This window comes from Salmo salar, chromosome 02, assembly GCF_965601325.2.
Source record: "Salmo salar chromosome 02, fSalSal1, whole genome shotgun sequence".
Classification (NCBI taxonomy): domain Eukaryota; kingdom Metazoa; phylum Chordata; class Actinopteri; order Salmoniformes; family Salmonidae; genus Salmo; species Salmo salar.
In genome coordinates this window covers 2628698-2650277 of record NC_138292.1, presented here as the reverse complement: position 1 = coordinate 2650277, position 21580 = coordinate 2628698, and the positions used below count along the sequence as shown (strand labels likewise).

Sequence of the window (21580 nt, the reverse complement as noted above, 5' to 3'; positions counted from 1 at the left end):
CCACATTAACTAGGATACAGTTCTGTTACCACATTAACTAGGATACAGTCCTGTTACCACATTAACTAGTATACAGTCCTGTTACTGTAACCTTTACCACATTAACTAGGATACAGTCCTGTTACTGTAACCGTTACTGTATTAACTAGGATCCAGTCATGTTACTGTAACCGTTACTGTATTAACTCGGATCCAGTCCTGTTACTGTAACTGTTACTGTATTAGCTAGGGTACAGTCCTGTTACTGTAACCGTTACTGTATTAACTAGGATCCAGTCCTGTTACTGTAACCGTTACTGTATAACTCGGATCCAGTCCTGTTACTGTAACCGTTACTGTATTAACTAGGGTACAGTCCTGTTACTGTAACCGTTACTGTATTAACTAGGATCCAGTCCTGTTACTGTAACCGTTACTGTATAACTCGGATCCAGTCCTGTTACTGTAACCGTTACTGTATAACTCGGATCCAGTCCTGTTACTGTAACCGTTACTGTATTAACTAGGGTACAGTCCTGTTACTGTAACCGTTACTGTATTAACTAGGATCCAGTCCTGTTACTGTAACCGTTACTGTATTAACTAGGATCCAGTCATGTTACTGTAACCGTTACTGTATTAACTAGGGTCCAGTCCTGTTACTGTAACTGTTACTGTATTAGCTAGGGTACAGTCCTGTTACTGTAACCGTTACTGTATTAACTAGGATCCAGTCCTGTTACTGTAACCAATACTGTATTAACTAGGATCCAGTCCTGTTACTGTAACCGTTACTGTATTAACTAGGATCCAGTCCTGTTACTGTAACCGTTACTGTATTAACTAGGATCCAGTCCTGTTACTGTAACCGTTACTGTATTAACTAGGATCCAGTCCTGTTACTGTAACTGTTACTGTATTAGCTAGGGTACAGTCCTGTTACTGTAACCGTTACTGTATTAACTAGGATCCAGTCCTGTTACTGTAACCGTTACTGTATTAACTAGGATGCTGTCCTGTTACTGTAACTGTTACTGTATTAACTAGGGTACAGTCCTGTTACTGTAACCGTTACTGTATTAACTAGGATCCAGTCATGTTACTGTAACCGTTACTGTATTAACTCGGATCCAGTCCTGTTACTGTAACTGTTACTGTATTAGCTAGGGTACAGTCCTGTTACTGTAACTGTTACTGTATTAACTAGGGTACAGTCCTGTTACTGTAACCGTTACTGTATTAATTAGGATCCAATCCTGTTACTGTAACTGTTACTGTATTAACTCGGATCCAGTCCTGTTACTGTATTAACTAGGATGCAGTCCTGTTACTGTAACTGTTACTGTATTAGCTAGGGTACAGTCCTGTTACTGTAACTGTTACTGTATTAACTAGGGTACAGTCCTGTTACTGTAACTGTTACTGTATTAACTAGGATGCTGTCCTGTTACTGTAACTGTTACTGTATTAACTAGGGTACAGTCCTGTTACTGTAACCGTTACTGTATTAACTAGGATCCAGTCCTGTTACTGTAACTGTTACTGTATTAACTCGGATCCAGTCCTGTTACTGTATTAACTAGGATGCAGTCCTGTTACTGTAACTGTTACTGTATTAGCTAGGGTACAGTGCTGTTACTGTAACTGTTACTGTATTAACTAGGGTACAGTCCTGTTACTGTAACCGTTACTGTATTAACTAGGATGCAGTCCTGTTACTGTAACTGTTACTGTATTAACTAGGGTACAGTCCTGTTACTGTAACCGTTACTGTATTAACTAGGGTACAGTCCTGTTACTGTAACTGTTACTGTATTAACTAGGATCCAGTCCTGTTACTGTAACTGTTACTGTATTAACTAGGGTACAGTCCTGTTACTGTAACCGTTACTGTATTAACTAGGATCCAGTCCTGTTACTGTAACCAATACTGTATTAACTAGGATCCAGTCCTATTACTGTAACTGTTACTGTATTAACTAGGGTACAGTCCTGTTACTGTAACTGTTACTGTATTAACTAGGGTACAGTCCTGTTACTGTAACTGTTACTGTATTAACTAGGGTACAGTCCTGTTACTGTAACTGTTACTGTATTAACTAGGGTACAGTCCTGTTACTGTAACTGTTACTGTATTAACTAGGGTACAGTCATGTTACTGTAACTGTTACTGTATTAACTAGGATGCTGTCCTGTTACTGTAACTGTTACTGTATTAACTAGGGTACAGTCCTGTTACTGTAACTGTTACTGTATTAACTAGGGTACAGTCCTGTTACTGTAACTGTTACTGTATTAACTAGGGTACAGTCCTGTTACTGTAACTGTTACTGTATTAACTAGGGTACAGTCATGTTACTGTAACTGTTACTGTATTAACTAGGATGCTGTCCTGTTACTGTAACTGTTACTGTATTAACTAGGGTACAGTCATGTTACTGTAACTGTTACTGTATTAACTAGGATGCAGTCCTGTTACTGTAACTGTTACTGTATTAACTAGGGTACAGTCCTGTTACTGTAACTGTTACTGTATTGACTAGGGTACAGTCCTGTTACTGTAACTGTTACTGTATTAACTAGGGTACAGTCCTGTTACTGTAACTGTTACTGTATTAACTAGGGTACAGTCATGTTACTGTAACTGTTACTGTATTAACTAGGGTACAGTCCTGTTACTGTAACTGTTACTGTATTAACTAGGGTACAGTCCTGTTACTGTAACCGTTACTGTATTAACTAGGGTACAGGCCTGTTACTGTAACTGTTACTGTATTAACTAGGGTACAGTCCTGTTACTGTATTAACTAGGGTACAGTCCTGTTACTGTAACTGTTACTGTATTAACTAGGGTACAGGCCTGTTACTGTAACTGTTACTGTATTAACTAGGGTACAGTCCTGTTACTGTAACTGTTACTGTATTAACTAGGGTACAGTCCTGTTACTGTAACTGTTACTGTATTAACTAGGGTACAGGCCTGTTACTGTAACTGTTACTGTATTAACTAGGGTACAGTCCTGTTACTGTAACTGTTACTGTATTAACTAGGGTACAGTCCTGTTACTGTAACTGTTACTGTATTAACTAGGGTACAGTCCTGTTACTGTAACTGTTACTGTATTAACTAGGGTACAGTCCTGTTACTGTAACTGTTACTGTATTAACTAGGATCCAGTCCTGTTACTGTAACTGTTACTGTATTAACTAGGGTACAGTCCTTTTACTGTAACTGTTACTGTATTAGCTAGGGTCCAGTCCTGTTACTGTAACTGTTACTGTATTAACTAGGGTACAGTCCTGTTACTGTAACTGTTACTGTATTAACTAGGGTACAGTCCTGTTACTGTAACTGTTACTGTATTAGCTAGGGTCCAGTCCTGTTACTGTAACTGTTACTGTATTAACTAGGGTAAAGTCCTGTTACTGTAACTGTTACTGTATTAACTAGGGTACAGTCCTGTTACTGTAACTGTTACTGTATTAACTAGGATCCAGTCCTGTTACTGTAACTGTTACTGTATTAACTAGGGTACAGTCCTGTTACTGTAACTGTTACTGTATTAACTAGGGTACAGTCCTGTTACAAGGGGTAATAGAACATAAGCTGGGAACATCTGGTTGAAATGAGTCTATGTCACAGCAGTCACAAGGTGTTCTCTGACTGACCCCTGACCTCTCTCTCTCTCATGTCAATTCAAAGGGCTGTTGTGGGGCATCTGCTTTGGTAATGTTAAGCAAATGGAATAGGCAGTAAATAAAAGGGAAATCAGCAAGGGAAACATTAGTAAACATTACACGCACAAAATATGTAAAAGAATATACACATTTTAAATGTTATATTATTGGCTATGTACAGTGTTGTAACAATGTGCAAGAAGTTGAAGTATGAAGATAAATAAACAGGTAAATATAGGTTGTATTTACCGGGTTGTTTGTGTTCCATTGGTTGTCCCGTTCTCATGGCAACGGGCCACAGACAGTATCTTGCTGCTGTGATGTCACAACAGATATGGGAGTTTATCAGTGTTTGACTTTGTTTTCCAATTCTTTGTGGATCTGTGTAATCTGAAGGAAATATGTCTCTCAAATATGGTCCTACCTTTGGCAGGAGGTTAGGAAGTGCAGCTCAGTTTCCACCTCATGTTGTGGGCAGTGTGCACATAGCCTGTCTTCTCTTGAGAGCCAGGTCTGCCTACGGCGGCCTTTCTCAATAGCTATGCTCGCTGAGTCTGTACATGGTCAAAGCTTTCCTTAAGTTTGGGTCAGTCACAGTGGTCAGGTATTCTGCCACTGTGTACTCTCTGTTTAGGGACAGATAGCATTCCAATTTTCTTCGTTTTTTGGTTAATTCGTTCCAATGTGTCAAGTAATTATCTTTTTGTTTTCTCATGATTTGGTTGGTTCTAATGGTGTTGCTGTCCTGGGGCTCTGTGGGGTCTGTTTGTGTTTGTGAACAGAGCCCCAGGACCAGCTTGCTTAGGGGACTCTTCTCCAGGTTCATCTCTCTGTAGGTGAGGGCTCTGTGGGGTGTGTTTGTGAACAGAGCCCCAGGACCAGCTTGCTTAGGGGACTCTTCTCCAGGTTCATCTCTCTGTAGGTGAGGGCTCTGTGGGGTGTGTTTGTGAACAGAGCCCCAGGACCAGCTTGCTTAGGGGACTCTTCTCCAGGTCCATCTCTCTGTAGGTGAGGGCTCTGTGGGGACTCTTCTCCAGGTCCATCTCTCTGTAGGTGAGGGCTCTGTGGTCGAATCTGTGGGCATTTCTTCTATTTACGTGGTTCCCTCCTCTCTTTCTCTGTACTTCCCTTTATATCTCTCTCTCTCTCTCTTTCCCTCCTCTCTCTCGCTCTCCCTCTCTCTCTCCCTCCCTCCCTTTATTATCTCTCTTTCCCTCCTCTCTCTCTCCCTCCTCTCTCTCTCTCTCCCTCCCTCCCTTTATTATCTCTCTCTCTCTCCCTCCTCTCTCTCCCTCCCTCCCTCCCTTTGTTATCTCTCTCTCCCTCCCTCCCCCCCTTTATTGTCTCTCTCTCTCCCTCCTCTCTCTCTCCCTCCTCTCTCTCTCTCTCCCTCCCTCCCTTTATGATCTCTCTCTCCCTCCTCTCTCTCTCTCCCTCCATCTCTCCCTCCTCTCTCTCTCTCTCTCTCTCTCTCTCTCCCTCCTCTCTCTCTCTCTCCCTCCCTCTCTCTTTCCCTCGTCTCTCTCCTCCAGGTGTTCTACGTCTGTTGGAGCATGATGAGGAGTATGTGTTCACTCTGCCCTGTGCCTACGCCCGCTCCATCCTTACCGTACCTTGGGTGGAGCTGGGAGGGAAAGTCACCATCAGTTGTGCCAAGAGTGGATACTCTGCCACCGTTACCTTCCATACTAAACCCTTCTATGGAGGGAAGATACACAGGTAGGTCTGGGAGGGAGGGAGGGAGGGAAGGAAGGAAGGAAGGAAGGAAGGAAGGAAGGAAGGAAGGAAGGAAGGAAGGAAGAAGGAGGGAGGGAGGGAGGGAGGGAGGGAGGGAGGGAGGGAGGGAGGGAGGGAGGGAGGGAGGGAGGGAGGGAGGGAGGGAGGGAGGGAGGGAGGGAAGGAAGGAAGTAAGGAAGGAAGGAAGGAGGGAGGGGGAGAGGGAGGGAGGGAAGGAAGGAGTGAAGGAGGGAAGGAGGGTTTACATGTGTGTGTTTACATGTGTGAGACCTTATAACAACATAAACAGGTTGTATAAAAGGTATCTTGATGGTCCCTGTCGTTTTTATCCCTCCCTGTTTGAGACGGTGCCGGTGTGTGTGCGTCCACCTATCTGTGTGTGTCTGACCTAATGACATCATACTCATCATCCTTTGTCCCCGTGTTGTCTTCCTGTTAGAGTGACAGCGGAGGTGAAGCACAACCCGACGGGGACCATAGTGTGTAAGGCCCAAGGGGAATGGAACGGTACCCTCGAGTTCACCTACAGCAGTGGGGAGACCAAGGTCATCAACACCTCCAAGCTGCCTGTCATCAGGAAGAAGATACGCCCCATGGACAAACAGGGACACTATGAATCACGGTGAGGAGGGAGGGAGATACGCCCCATGGACAAACAGGGACACTATGAATCACGGTGAGGAGGGAGGGAGGGAGATACGCCCCATGGACAAACAGGGACACTATGAATCACGGTGAGGAGGGAGGGAGGGAGGGAGATACGCCCCATGGACAAACAGGGACACTATGAATCACGGTGAGGAGGGAGGGAGGGAGGGAGGAGGGAGGGAGGGAGGGAGGGAGGGAGGGAGATACGCCCCATGGACAAACAGGGACACTATGAATCACGGTGAGGAGGGAGGGAGGGAGGGAGGGAGATACGCCCCATGGACAAACAGGGACACTATGAATCACGGTGAGGAGGGAGGGAGGGAGGGAGATACGCCCCATGGACAAACAGGGACACTATGAATCACGGTGAGGGAGGGAGGGAGGGAGGGAGGGAGGGAGGGAGGGAGGGAGGGAGGGAGGGAGGGAGGAGGAGATACGCCCCATGGACAAACAGGGACACTATGAATCACGGTGAGGGAGGGAGGGAGGGAGGGAGGGAGGGAGATACGCCCCATGGACAAACAGGGACACTATGAATCACGGTGAGGGAGGGAGGGAGGGAGGAGGGAGGGAGGGAGATACGCCCCATGGACAAACAGGGACACTATGAATCACGGTGAGGGAGGGAGGGAGGGAGGGAGGGAGATACGCCCCATGGACAAACAGGGACACTATGAATCACGGTGAGGAGGGAGGGAGGGAGGGAGGGAGGGAGGGAGGAGGGAGGGAGGGAGGGAGGGAGGGAGGGAGATACGCCCCATGGACAAACAGGGACACTATGAATCACGGTGAGGAGGGAGGGAGGGGGGAGGGAGGGAGGGAGGGAGGGAGGGAGGGAGGGAGGGAGGGAGGGAGGGAGGGAGATACGCCCCATGGACAAACAGGGACACTATGAATCACGGTGAGGGAGGGAGGGAGGGAGGGAGATACGCCCCATGGACAAACAGGGACACTATGAATCACGGTGAGGAGGGAGGGAGGGAGGGAGATACGCCCCATGGACAAACAGGGACACTATGAATCACGGTGAGGGAGGGAGGGAGGGAGGGAGATACGCCCCATGGACAAACAGGGACACTATGAATCACGGTGAGGAGGGAGGGAGGGAGGGAGATACGCCCCATGGACAAACAGGGACACTATGAATCACGGTGAGGGAGGGAGGGAGATACGCCCCATGGACAAACAGGGACACTATGAATCACGGTGAGGAGGGAGGGAGGGAGGGAGATACGCCCCATGGACAAACAGGGACACTATGAATCACGGTGAGGGAGGGAGGGAGGGAGGGAGGGAGGGGGGAGGGAGGGAGGGAGGGAGGGAAGGAGGGAGATACGACCAATAGAGAAACCAGCCAGGACTCTGTTTTATAATTATACCCAGACCCCACATCAAAACCACCCACCACAATGTCTCTCTTTGGGGGGTCGAGGGTTTTTAATTTTACCTTTATTTAACTAGGCAGGTCAGTTAAAACCTCTTCAGCGTCTGATCCCGTTAGCGGGATCAAAATCCAGCGAAAAATCATATCGCCAATTAGCATTAAAAAAATATCATAATTAAAAAAAAATAATAATAATATATATATTTTTTTTTTATAGATACACCTCTCCTGAATCGACCCACGTCGTCCGATTTCAAAAAGGTTTTACAGGAAAAGCAAATCATTAGATTATATTAGATGAGTCCATCGTAAAAAGCAGCTTCATAGCCATTTTCCGACCAACCACTTGCATCACATATAATCGAAAAACAGCTAAATGCAGCACTAACCTTTTACAAACTTCATCAGATGGCACCCCTAGGACATCATGTTATACAATGCATGCATTCTTTTGTTCAATAAAGGTCATATTTATATATAAAAACAGCATTTTACATCTCTGTCTGACGTTGACTTCATTATTTCCCCTCAAAAGCGTCCCGGTAAACAATGCTGCATTTGCCTAAATTACTATACTATAACGATTTTTTAAATGTATATTGTCAATCTAACATTTATAGATGAATATCTCTTGAGAACACCCGTCATACCAGATTTTAAATTAACTTTACTGGGTAATCACACTTTGCGATAAAAGGAGATGCGATACTCAGAAAATTAGCTAATATACAGAGCTCGGCGCCATCTTGGAAAGAATCTCATGTCACGTCTTATCTTCTATAATATTGTCAATAATCGCCTACCTTTAGTTGTCTTCATCAGAAAGCATCCCAGGTCCACAACAGATGTATTTTCGGTCAAAAAGTCCATACTTCACGTTCCATTAGCCTGATGTTGGTAGCGCGTCCTATGGCTCTCTCGAAGCGCAGCTCTGAAGTTCAGAATGAAAGCAATGCTCGCGCATGTAGGTTCGTTCAAACATGTCAAACGTTGTATAAAATAAATCTTCAGGGCCTCTAACACCAAGAGAGCCAATAAGATTCGAGGGGGATGATGTCATGGCCTTTAAAACCGTATCCAAAGGTGGGGGCAGACATGGCCGCCGGCGTCATAATGGTGATGGCCCATCCCCTGTGACCAATTTCAAACTCGTGTCATTCACTGAGTTTTGACTCTATAAGGCTCAAACCACTGTGAAAGGACTGGCGACATCTAGTGGAAGCAATAGGAAGTGCTCACTGAACCATGGTTAACGGTGTGATTAATAAGGAAAGATGAGAAGTCAAGTCCACAATTCAGAATTCCACTTCCTGTTTCAATCGGTCTCGGGGTTTTGACTGCCATTTGAGTTCTGTTATACTCACAGACACCATTCAAACAGTTTTAGAAACTTTAGAGTGTTTTCTATCCATATATAATAAGTATATGCATGCCCTATCTTCTGAGTTTGATTAGTAGGCCGTTGAAAATGGGAACAATTTTTTTTCAAAATGCGCTGTGGCGCCCCCTATCCTACGGTATCCTCAAGAGGTTTTAAGAACAAATTCTTATTTACGATGACGGCCTAGGAACAGTGGGTTAACTGCCTTGTTCAGGGGCAGAACAACAGATTTGTACCTTGTCAGCTCGGGGATTTGAACTTGCAACCTTTCAGTTACTAGTCCAACGCTCTAACCACTAGGCTTCAATCATTCAGGACCTCTCTGTCTATCAGTCCTGTCCTCACAATACAACCTCTCTGTCTATCAGTCCTGTCCTCACAATACAACCTTTCTGTCTGTCTGTCCTGTCCTCACAATACAACCTTTCTGTCTGTCTGTCCTGTCCTCACAATACAACCTTTCTGTCTGTCTGTCCTGTCCTCACAATACAACCTCTCTGTCTGTCTGTCCTGTCCTCACAATACAACCTCTCTGTCTGTCTGTCCTGTCCTCACAATACAACCTCTCTGTCTGTCTGTCCTGTCCTCACAATACAACCTCTCTGTCTGTCTGTCCTGTCCTCACAATACAACCTCTCTGTCTGTCTGTCCTGTCCTCACAATACAACCTCTCTGTCTGTCTGTCCTGTCCTCACAATACAACCTCTCTGTCTGTCTGTCCTGTCCTCACAATACAACCTCTCTGTCTGTCTGTCCTGTCCTCACAATACAACCTGTCTGTCTGTCTGTCTGTCTGTCTGTCTGTCTGTCTGTCTGTCTGTCTGTCTGTCTGTCTGTCTGTCTGTCTGTCTGTCTGTCTGTCTGTCTGTCTGTCAGTCCTGACCTCACAATACAACCTCTCTGTCTATCAGTCCTGTCCTCACAATACAACCTCTCTGTCTGTCTGTCTGTCTGTCTGTCTGTCTGTCTGTCTGTCTGTCTGTCTGTCTGTCTGTCTGTCTGTCTGTCTGTCTGTCTGTCTGTCTGTCTGTCTGTCTGTCTGTCTGTCTGTCTGTCTGTCTGTCTGTCTGTCTGTCTGTCTGTCCTGACCTCACAATACAACCTCTCTGTCTGTCAGTCCTGACCTCACAATACAAAGAGAGCATTAAAGGTGTGTGTGTGTGTGTGTGTGTGTGTGTGTGTGTGTGTGTGTGTGTGTGTGTGTGTGTGTGTGTGTGTGTGTGTGTGTGTGTGTGTGTGTGTGTGTGTGTGTGGGTGTGTGTGTGTGTGTGTGTGTGAGAGAGAGAGAGAGAGAGAGAGAGATCTGACTGTTCCTAATGCTCCAGACAGAGGAGATGACACACTTCTCTGAGAACGTTCCTGTAACTTACCACAATGTCCTCACTCAACTCTCTCACACACACACACACACACACACACACACACACACACACACACACACACACACACACACACACACACACACACACACACACACACACACACACACACACACACACACACACACACACACACACACACACACACACACACACACACACACACATCCTCAGCTTTAATACACTGCTAGTCTCACACACCATGCCACAGCCTTAATTTGATCTGATACTTGGTTAGTACAGTCTGGCCTGTAAGTGGAGGAAGGGTTAACTGGAGATGGTACAGTCTGACCTGTAAGTGGAGGAAGGGTTAACTGGGAGATGGTACAGTCTGGCCTGTAAGTGGAGGAAGGGTTAACTGGAGATGGTACAGTCTGGCCTGTAAGTGGAGGAAGGGTTAACTGGGAGATGGTACAGTCTGTCCTGTAAGTGGAGGAAGGGTTAACTGGGAGATGGTACAGTCTGGCCTGTAAGTGGAGGAAGGGTTAACTGGGGATGGTACAGTCTGGCCTGTAAGTGGAGGAAGGGTTAACTGGAGATGGTACAGTCTGGCCTGTAAGTGGAGGAAGGGTTAACTGGAGATGGTACAGTCTGGCCTGTAAGTGGAGGAAGGGTTAACTGGAGATGGTACAGTCTGGCCTGTAAGTGGAGGAAGGGTTAACTGGGAATGGTACAGTCTGGCCTGTAAGTGGAGGAAGGGTTAACTGGGAGATGGTACAGTCTGGCCTGTAAGTGGAGGAAGGGTTAACTGGAGATGGTACAGTCTGGCCTGTAAGTGGAGGAAGGGTTAACTGGGAATGGTACAGTCTGGCCTGTAAGTGGAGGAAGGGTTAACTGGGAATGGTACAGTCTGGCCTGTAAGTGGAGGAAGGGTTAACTGGGAATGGTACAGTCTGGCCTGTAAGTGGAGGAAGGGTTAACTGGAGATGGTACAGTCTGGCCTGTAAGTGGAGGAAGGGTTAACTGGAGATGGTACAGTCTGGCCTGTAAGTGGAGGAAGGGTTAACTGGGAATGGTACAGTCTGGCCTGTAAGTAGAGGAAGGGCTAACTGTCCCTCTACAGGCGTCTGTGGCAGCATGTTACCTCAGCTCTGAGATCAGTAATAATGGTAGTGTCCCTCTACAGGCGTCTGTGGCAGCATGTTACCTCAGCTCTGAGATCAGTAATAATGGTAAAGTGTCCCTCTACAGGCGTCTGTGGCAGCATGTTACCTCAGCTCTGAGATCAGTAATAATGGTAAAGTGTCCCTCTACAGGCGTCTGTGGCAGCATGTTACCTCAGCTCTCAGGTCAGGAAACATTGACTCTGCTACAGAGCACAAACACTGTCTGGAGGAGAGGCAGAGAGCAGAGGGCCGACAGAGAGCTGCCTCCAACACACACTGGAAACCCAAGTACTTCATCAAGGAGGTGAGGAACTAGGACATAAACTGTTAACTTTACCTCAAACTTTGAGTCAGCTTCCCTGGTCTTGTCTTTAATGTATGTTCACAGTCAAAATGATTTTAAAAAGCCAGTACTAAACATGTTTCCCTTTGCTCTCTCTCTCTCTCTCGCTCTCTCTCTCTCACACACTCTCTCTCTCTCTCGCTCTCTCTCACACTCACTCTCTCTCGCTCTTGTTCTCGCTCTCTCTCGCTCTCTCTCTCGTTCTCTCTCGGTCTCTGTCTCTCTCTCTGTCTGTCTGTCTGTCTGTCTGTCTGTCTGTCTGTCTGTCTGTCTGTCTGTCTGTCTGTCTGTCTGTCTGTCTGTCTGTCTGTCTGCTGTCGTGCTCTGCTCTCCCCAGGGCGAGGGCTGGGTGTATCACAACCCCTTGTGGAAGACCCACTGACGAGGGGAGGGGCCTCGGGGGGACGGGCAACATACCAGCTACCAATCACAGCACAGCGAGCAGCCCGCTGGTGGTCATTGCAACACACGGGGACCAGCTAGCCAGGCCGCTAGAGAATAGACCAAATACACAAGGGGCTGTGTTCAAAATGGAACCCTATTCTCTATATAGTGGACAACTGCAGAAGGAGTGCACTATATAGGGAATAGGGTGCTATTTCAGATTTGCCTAAGGACTGTCTTGGATGAGGAGCTTGTATCTCAGTCATTCAATAAGAATGAGAGGTGCCAAAGACTATCAGAGGGACGGGAACTACAGTCAGACAGCAAGCTCACTGAGTTTCCTGTCAGAAGCTGACCTGCTCCAAACGATCCAGGAAACTGGGCGGCCATTTAGGAGACGGACCAGGTCGAACCAGGAAGAGGTTGGGAGGGACAGAAGATGAGCGTGATCGTTGGTGGTCAAAGAGAGCTGAACAATTCTGTAGCTTTTTGATATACAGTAGAATCCAAATAGCAGAAGAATAGATAATATTCACATGCTTCTTCCTTCTTCCTTCACTTTTCATTTGTTTGCACAGGTACTGTAGCCTACTGTAGCTGTCTCCACTGTTATTACCCAATAGGCCACAGGAGGGGCTGTCCTTCCACTGTATGATGTATGTAAGATCCAAGGATCTATGATTTGTTCATAATAACACACAACACCATACACACTGATTAGTGAAGAGTCTTCCTTCAGCCCTTCTGTTGTATGCCGTCCAGTATATACGTAGCGGTATGTGTTTGTCACACTTGACTTGGACACTGTTCATAACACAATAACCCAGTATAGAGAACAGCGTTTTCTTCAGCCGTTCCAGCAGCCCACAATGGAGAATGTAATCAGAGGTGAACACTGCTATAATGTCAAAGTCAAAGCCATTTCTCCAGCCCACACCAGCACTCTCAGTATTCACACACTAACGTTGTAGTGATTGGAACCAGGAAGTAGCCCGGGGCTCCAGTCTGTTTGTCCTTTATATGGATGAACCTTGAAGAGATCTTTATTCGGTCTAACCTTGAAGAGATCTTTATATGGCTGAACCTTGAAGAGATCTTTATATGGCTGAACCTTGAAGAGATCTTTATTTGGCCGAACCTTGAAGAGATCTTTATTCGGTCTAACCTTGAAAAGATCTTTATATGGCTGAGCCTTGAAGAGATCTTTATTCGGTCTAACCTTGAAGAGATCTTTATATGGCCGAACCTTGAAGAGATCTTTATAGGGTCTAATTTATGGCCTAACCTTGAAGAGATCTTTATAGGGCCTAATTTATGGTTTAACCTTGAAGTGATCTTTATATGGCTGAACCTTGAAGAGATCTTTATTCGGTCTAACCTTGAAGAGATCTTTATATGGCTGAACCTTGAAGAGATCTTTATATGGCTGAACCTTGAAGAGATCTTTAAATGGCTGAACCTTGAAGAGATCTTTATTTGGCTGAACCTTGAAGAGATCTTTATTCGGTCTAACCTTGAAGAGATCTTTATATGGCCGAACATTGAAGAGATCTTTATAGGGTCTAATTTATGGCCTAACCTTGAAGAGATCTTTATAGGGCCTAATTTATGGTTTAACCTTGAAGTGATCTTTATATGGCTGAACCTTGAAGAGATCTTTATTCGGTCTAACCTTGAAGTGATCTTTATATGGCTGAACCTTGAAGAGATCTTTATATGGCTGAACCTTGAAGAGATCTTTATTCAGTCTAACCTTGAAAAGATCTTTACAGGGCCTAATTTATGGCCTTTGAAGAGATCTTTATATGGCAGAACCTTGAAGGGATCTTTATATGGCTGAACCTTGAAGAGATCTTTATATGGCTGAACCTTGAAGAGATCTCTATAGGGTCTAATTTATGGCCTAACCTTGAAGAGATCTTTATAGGGCCTAATTTATGGCCTAACCTTGAAGAAATCTTTCTAGGGTCTAATTTATGGTCTAACCTTGAAGAGATCTTTATATGGCTGAACCTTGAAGAGATCTTTATAGGGTCTAATTTATGGTCTAACCTTGAAGAGATCTTTATTGGGTCTAATTTATGGTCTAACCTTGAAGAGATCTTTATATGGCTGAACCTTGAAGAGATCTTTATATGGCTGAACCTTGAAGAGATCTTTATAGTGTCTAATTTATGGTCTAACCTTGAAGAGATCTTTATAGGGTGTAATTTATGGCCTGACCTTGAAGAGATAGTGAAGGTCAGAGAGAAAGGTAGACTACCTCCACTATACGGCCTTCACCACAGTAGTACAGTGTACTGAATGTGGCTTGGCTGCCTCCCAAATATTCCCCACACAGTACCCTTACTTTGGACCAGGCCCTGGTCAAAAGTAGTGCATTACATAGGGACTAGGGTGCCATTTGGGAGGTACTGTACAAAAACAACCATATCCAGGAGGTATAAATCCAACTGTATTCCGGAGGAATAAATCCAACCGTATCCATGAGGTACAAATCCAACCGTATCCAGGAGGTACAAATCCAACCGTATCCAGGAGGTACAAATCCAACCGTATCCAGGAGGTACAAATCCAACCGTATCCAGGAGGTACAAATCCAACCGTATCCTGGAGGTACAAATCCAACCGTATCCAGGAGGTACAAATCCAACCGTATCCTGGAGGTACGAATCCAACCATATCCAGGAGTAGATATATTGATCCTTGATTTATTTAATCCACATCTGATATTTCTTCTCCTGTTTTCAAGATTCTGTGATCCCAGGATTAGATTCAATCCGGGCCGCGGAAGGACAGCGCTATAACGTGATGTAAATTTAAAGGCAATGTTTCCTGCGTTAGCGGATACTGCGTTCACGGTAAACGCTGCGTATGTCAACTCCATATGAAGTTATCTTTCCATTTCAATCGGGCTATATTGTGGATCTTCAGCGGCTCGTATTAAATCAATCTAGCCCCATAGTCTGTCTTGTCGCCAACCATCTCTTTCTCTGTAGTGATGAGCCTGGGGGTGGACGAGGTCAGATCTTACATAACAAACAGGAGAGGAGAGCTGCTCCAATACTGGTCCTTTCCCTGACATGTTTTGTCTTAATTACAACATGTATTGTAGCAGCGATGCTAACGACATGTCTTCACCTAACAACACCAGGAGAGACTCATCCATCACGACGGCTGGTCCCTCTACTAACAATCTGTCTCCTATGTGTCAGTAGAAATTACAACGTTCATTGGTTAGGTAACTCAAGTCTGAATATAATTCCTAAATTCTCCTTCAACAGAATCTTCATGCAGTTTTTGTTGTGATCATATAATGGAGATGACTGTGAATGAAATGAAGGAGGCATTTTGTCCTGCCTCATTTAAACTGACTGAGAAGCACTGTCATACACTTTGTAGACAATAGATGCTAACTGGGATCCTTGGGATGAACCTACCCATTTAAGCAGCATCATAGGATGCACAATTTATCATACAGGGATGATTTCTGTCTCTTGAAAACTTGCTGACAAATAAAACATTTTGGGACTATGTCAACAATGGACTAATGAAACAAATACCAAAAGATGGGTTTTGGGTGGCGATTTTTCTTTAATCGTTTTACATTTGAACTTCAATGAGGTGACGTCAGAGTTGGACGTCCCAAGGATCCCACTTAGCATGTACTCTTTGTAGACAGGAGCATGGCAGTAAGAGCTATAGAGGTCATTTTATCAGTAATATGGGTATGTTGAGAATCTATGAACCTTTTCACACTATCGTGCCAAGCAGAACCAACCTGCTGAATTCACTTTCCTTTCACATGGTTCTTTCCAGCAACTATAGTAGATGTGGAACCAGTCCAGTCCAGTTTGGCTGAGTGGTGTGAACAGCTCTTAACTCCTCTGTGGAACCAGTCCAGTCCAGTTTGGCTGAGTGGTGTGAACAGCTCTTAACTCCTCTGTGGAACCAGTTCAGTTTGGCTGAGTGGTGTGAACAGCTCTTAACTCCTCTGTCCTCTCAGTATGAGATCAGTCACTTTTTGAGTATGAATGTGAAGTGTAACACTGCGTACGTGATCAGTCACTGAGCTTTGACCAAAACACTTTGGGTGTGTCCCAAATGGCTCCCTATTCCCCACAGGGCTCTGGTCTAAAGTAGTGCACTATGTAGGGAATAGGGTGCCAGGCCTGGTCTAAAGTAGTGCACTATGTAGGGAATAGGATGCCAGCCCTGGTCTAAAGTAGTGCACTATGTAGGGAATAGGATGCCATTTGGGATGTAGAATCACCTGTGTAGAACCTATGCAACACTTGACTTAGAAAGTAGTCTAAGACATGGGACAGCCAGGGGCAGGGCTTACCATGTCTACCATGTATTTGATGAATAAATATCTCATCACCATCTGTTGTTGTTCTGTTGTTGGCAGGCTGTCTGTGGTGTGGGATGGGGATTTAGCCTGGAAACCACCGTGAATACTATCTCTCTCGTTCACTATTGTCTCAGTTAAGTGAAACAATAGTGAACCAGAGAATGATATTACATTTGGATTTGGGACTACTGACGACTGGGTTTGAGGAGAGATGTTGAGAGGTCGGTAGAAAACACAAATGAAAGTAGCTCTTCTCAGGTCTCAAGAATATAACTGATTCTAGTACTGAATCTCATGCAGACATGTTGTAAAATATCTCTACAGTTAACTGACACTAACTGGCGGTGAGTGCTGCCATCTAGTGGATCTTAACAGACACACACAAGTACATTTGGAATCTTCCGTGACAAGACAAAAAGCTGTGTTGGGATCGAGAGGAAGAGTTTTGACAAAACAACACACAGAGCCAATTTAATGCATCCTCTTTAATTCAAAAAAAGGTATCTTTCATTCTCACACCCCACCAGCATCCATGTCATTACAATTGATGGAATAAACTGTTTATATTAAGAAAAAAAGTCTACCGTTTCTGCATTTCATTCCTAATAGGACGCTACTTTTTCTCCATTAGCCTCCATCGTTCATGTAATAAATACCCTAGAGAGAGGCTGCATCCAAAATAGCACCCTATTCCCTATTTAGTACCCTACTTTTGACCAGGGCCCATAAAATTCTGGTCAAAAGGTAGTGCACTACATAGGGAATAGAGCGCTCTTTGTGACAGAGTCTTGACACGTTGATATGGGTTTCTCATGGTAAGCTGTTAAGGCCAATACAGTCATCTCTTTTTTACACAGACTGAGCGTAAGGTTCTACCTGAACGGAAACACAAGCAGGGTGAAAACCAGAACCACTATATACTGTAGATGACTGGTCAAAACTGACCAGTCATCATGACAAATAAAGACCAAGGGATTGCAGGGGGATTACACTTTGAGGGACTGGATTAGATTAGACGTGAGTGTAGTTAAACCATAGAGGTAAATTCCTGAAAAGAACCACTTATGTACCAGAGAATGCATTCTACTTGTTACCTTTAAAAACAGAAGGGTGGCTATAGGACAAGGAGAAGTACCGTTGTGGCTAAAGTGCATCAGGACAAAATGGACAATCTTAGCATTTTAGGCTGTTTCAGTGCAGCTTGTTCAAACACCTAGAAGAACAGATGTTTCAGCCGTACTAAGAGCATCTAAGCCCAGACAATCTCATAAGGAAATTAAAAATAACAAACTACATCTAACGTATCATCAAGTCCTTGTTGTATTTCTATTCTCCAAGAACTACAAGATGTATTGTTACCCTCATAGCCTGGTTCCTCTCCAGGTTTCTTCCTAGGTTCTGGCCTTTCTAGGGAGTTTTTCCTAGCCACCGTGCTTCTACACCTGCATTGCTTGCTGTTTGGGGGTTTTAGGCTGGGTTTCTGTACAGCACTTTGTGACATCAGCTGATGTAAGAAGGGCTTTATGAATACATTTGATTGATTGTTACAGGAAATTTAGTGGGATTAAAAAAACGAAGTGTTTATTTGACATGGCCATAGTGTGATAGATCGACACCAGGTCGAACATGAGACCAAATCAATTGAGACAGATGGGTGGTAGCTACCAAACAATAACTGATCATGCACCAGGAACTAAACCGTCTGACTCCACATTACATCAAAACTCCTCTCAAAACTCCTCTTTCATGTGTTTTTATAAAGGTAACTAGTTTAGTTCACACCCTGAAATAGTACAGAATGTCTTTGGTGCCACTGACTGATTCCAAGTCAGTTTAGATTTGAATGATTTTGATATTAGTGTAGTTGTTTTGTTAGTTAGTTTTTCCCCCATAATTGTTTTTTGTGTGACTCAAATGGCACCCTATTCCCTATGGGTCCTGTTCAAAAGTAGTGCCCTATATAGGCAATAACGTGCCAATTTGAATCACACAGACTTTTTTTTCTCCATTTGGAATGTATCCTCTGCCTGTCATGCCCTGGAGTGGTGTAACTTTACAATGTCTCCTCTCCTCTCCTCTCCTCTCCTCTCCTCTCCTCTCCTCTCCTCTCCTCTCCTCTCCTCTCTCCTCCTCTCTCCTCCTCTCCTCCCCTCTCTCCTCCCCTCCTCCCCTCTCTCCTCCCCTCTCGCCTCCCCTCTCGCCTCCCCTCCTCTCCTCCCCTCCTCTCCTCTCCTCCTCTCCTCACAACAATATTCAAGTACAAAAAAATAAAATAAAAACAATTCTAAGGTCGTCGAAAGGTCAATAGGTCAAAGTTCAGTTCTTCAGGTTAAAAGCGAACCGACAGAGGGAGGTCATCGGAAGTAGACGACACCCCCAACAGAGGTCAACAGAAGGGTTATCATAGAACCTCCAGTAACCACGATGATCATCATAGACCTGGTCGTCCAGGTAACAGGTCTCTCCAGACCGTTGGTTGGTTGGTTGGTGTTCGTTATTCTTCTGCTTGATTGGTGGATTACTTGCTTGTTTGCGTTTTGAATGATTTGTACACCTCTCTCTCTCTCTCTCTCTCTCTCTCTCTCTCTCTCTCTCTCTCTCTCTCTCTCTCTCGTGGCGCCTTTGAGGTCGTTTTTTTATGGTTAAACTGATTTTTTGTTGTTCAGTTTCTTGCCTTTCTTGAGGGCAAGTTTGTTCTTCACATGACCACGCTTCCTCTTCGCTGTCTGAAGAAATGAAATCATAATAACATTTAGATGACACAGTAGATCAGTCCAGAAAACCTATAGCCCTCTAACCCTAGACATTTAGCACTCTGATAGGTTAACCCTAGACATTTAGCACTCTGATAGGTTAACCCTAGACATTTAGCACTCTGATAGGTTAACCCTAGACATTTAGCACTCTGATAGGTTAACCCTAGACATTTAGCACTCTGATAGGTTAACCCTAGACATTTAGCACTCTGATAGGTTAACCCTAGACATTTAGCACTCTGATAAGTTAACCCTAGACATTTAGCACTCTGATAGGTTAACCCTAGACATTTAGCACTCTGATAGGTTAACCCTAGACATTTAGCACTCTGATAGGTTAACCCTAGACATTTAGCACTCTGATAAGTTAACCCTAGACATTTAGCACTCTGATAAGTTAACCCTAGACATTTAGCACTCTGATAGGTTAACCCTAGACATTTAGCACTCTGATAAGTTAACCCTAGACATTTAGCACTCTGATAAGTTAACCCTAGACGTTTAGCACTCTGATAAGTTAACCCTAGACATTTAGCACTCTGATAAGTTAACCCTAGGCATCTAGCGCTCTGATAAGTTAACCCTAGGCATCTAGCGCTCTGATAAGTTAACCCTAGGCATCTAGCACTCTGATAAGTTAACCCTAGGCATCTAGCACTCTGATAAGTTAACCCTAGGCATCTAGCACTCTGATAAGTTAACCCTAGGCATCTAGCGCTCTGATAGGTTAACCCTAGGCATTTAGCACTCTGATTGGTTAGATGGAATTTTAGCCTAATTTATTATTAATGTCACATTCTTTTAGATGGATAAACATGATCTAGGGTGCAAGGATGAAGAGGTTAGGATAGGTGATTCAGGACAGGGCCAAGGATGAAGGGATGGGTAATAGATTCAGGACAGGGACAAGGATGAAGGGAGGGGTAATAGATTCAGGACAGGGCCAAGGATGAAGGGATGGGTAATAGATTCAGGACAGGGACAAGGATGAAGGGAGGGGTAATAGATTCAGGACAGGGACAAGGATGAAGGGAGGGGTAATAGATTCTGGACAGGGACAAGGATGAAGGGAGGGGTAATAGATTCAGGACAGGGACAAGGATGAAGGGAGGGGTAATAGATTCAGGACAGGGCCAAGGATGAAGGGATGGGTAATAGATTCAGGACAGGGACAAGGATGAAGGGAGGGGTAATAGATTCAGGACAGGGACAAGGATGAAGGGAGGGGTAATAGATTCTGGACAGGGACAAGGATGAAGGGAGGGGTAATAGATTCAGGACAGGGACAAGGATGAAGGGAGGGGTAATAGATTCAGGACAGGGACAAGGATGAAAGGAGGGGTAATAGATTCTGGACAGGGACAAGGATGAAGGGAGGGGTAATAGATTCAGGACAGGGACAAGGATGAAGGGAGGGGTAATAGATTCAGGACAGGGACAAGGATGAAGGGAGGGGTAATAGATTCAGGACAGGGCCAAGGATGAAGGGAGGGGTAATAGATTCAGGACAGGGACAAGGATGAAGGGAGGGGTAATAGATTCTGGACAGGGACAAGGATGAAGGGAGGGGTAATAGATTCAGAACAGGGACAAGGATGAAGGGAGGGGTAATAGATTCAGGACAGGGACAAGGATGAAGGGAGGGGTAATAGATTCAGGACAGGGACAAGGATGAAGGGAGGGGTAATAGATTCAGGACAGGGACAAGGATGAAGGGAGGGGTAATAGATTCAGGACAGGGACAAGGATGAAGGGAGGGGGTAATAGATTCAGGACAGGGACAAGGATGAAGGGAGGGATAATAGATTCAGGACAGGGACAAGGATGAAGGGAGGGGTAATAGATTCAGGACAGGGACAAGGATGAAGGGAGGGGTAATAGATTCAGGACAGGGACAAGGATGAAGGGATGGGTAATAGATTCAGACAGGGACAAGGATGAAGGGAGGGGAATAGATTCAGGACAGGGACAAGGATGAAGGGAGGGGTAATAGATTCAGGACAGGGACAAGGATGAAGGGAGGGGTAATAGATTCAGGACAGGGACAAGGATGAAGGGAGGGGTAATAGATTCAGGACAGGGACAAGGATGAAGGGAGGGGTAATAGATTCAGGACAGGGACAAGGATGAAGGGAGGGGTAATAGATTCAGGACAGGGACAAGGATGAAGGGAGGGGTAATAGATTCAGGACAGGGACAAGGATGAAGGGAGGGGTAATAGATTCAGGACAGGGACAAGGATGAAGGGAGGGGTAATAGATTCAGGACAGGGACAAGGATGAAGGGAGGGGTAATAGATTCAGGACAGGGACAAGGATGAAGGGAGGGGTAATAGATTCTGGACAGGGACAAGGATGAAGGGAGGGGTAATAGATTCAGGACAGGGACAAGGATGAAGGGAGGGGGTAATAGATTCAGGACAGGGACAGCAGAATCATTCACCAGCGC

General features: G+C 45.0%; 2 protein-coding genes across 3 annotated transcripts in view; one reads left to right on the top strand and one right to left on the bottom strand.

Annotated features, from left to right (window-relative positions):
- LOC106590999 (oxysterol-binding protein-related protein 10) overlaps window positions 1-18270 on the top strand; it is a 133099-nt gene extending 114829 nt beyond the window's left edge. The window contains exons 13-16 of the mRNA XM_082968530.1: window positions 5190-5376; window positions 5834-6016; window positions 11446-11599; window positions 11976-18270. Of these exons, the coding sequence (XP_082824656.1) occupies window positions 5190-5376; window positions 5834-6016; window positions 11446-11599; window positions 11976-12020 (569 nt within the window). The 3' untranslated portion in view covers window positions 12021-18270. The remainder of the gene's footprint in view (window positions 1-5189; window positions 5377-5833; window positions 6017-11445; window positions 11600-11975) is intronic.
- Window positions 16847-21580, bottom strand: part of LOC123727364 (dolichyl-diphosphooligosaccharide--protein glycosyltransferase subunit STT3B) — an 88155-nt gene continuing 83421 nt past the window's right edge. For both annotated transcript variants that reach the window (XM_082959007.1, XM_045696429.2), the window contains one exon: window positions 16847-19102. In XM_082959007.1, coding sequence (XP_082815133.1) covers window positions 19019-19102 — 84 coding nt within the window. In that variant the 3' untranslated portion in view covers window positions 16847-19018. The remainder of the gene's footprint in view (window positions 19103-21580) is intronic.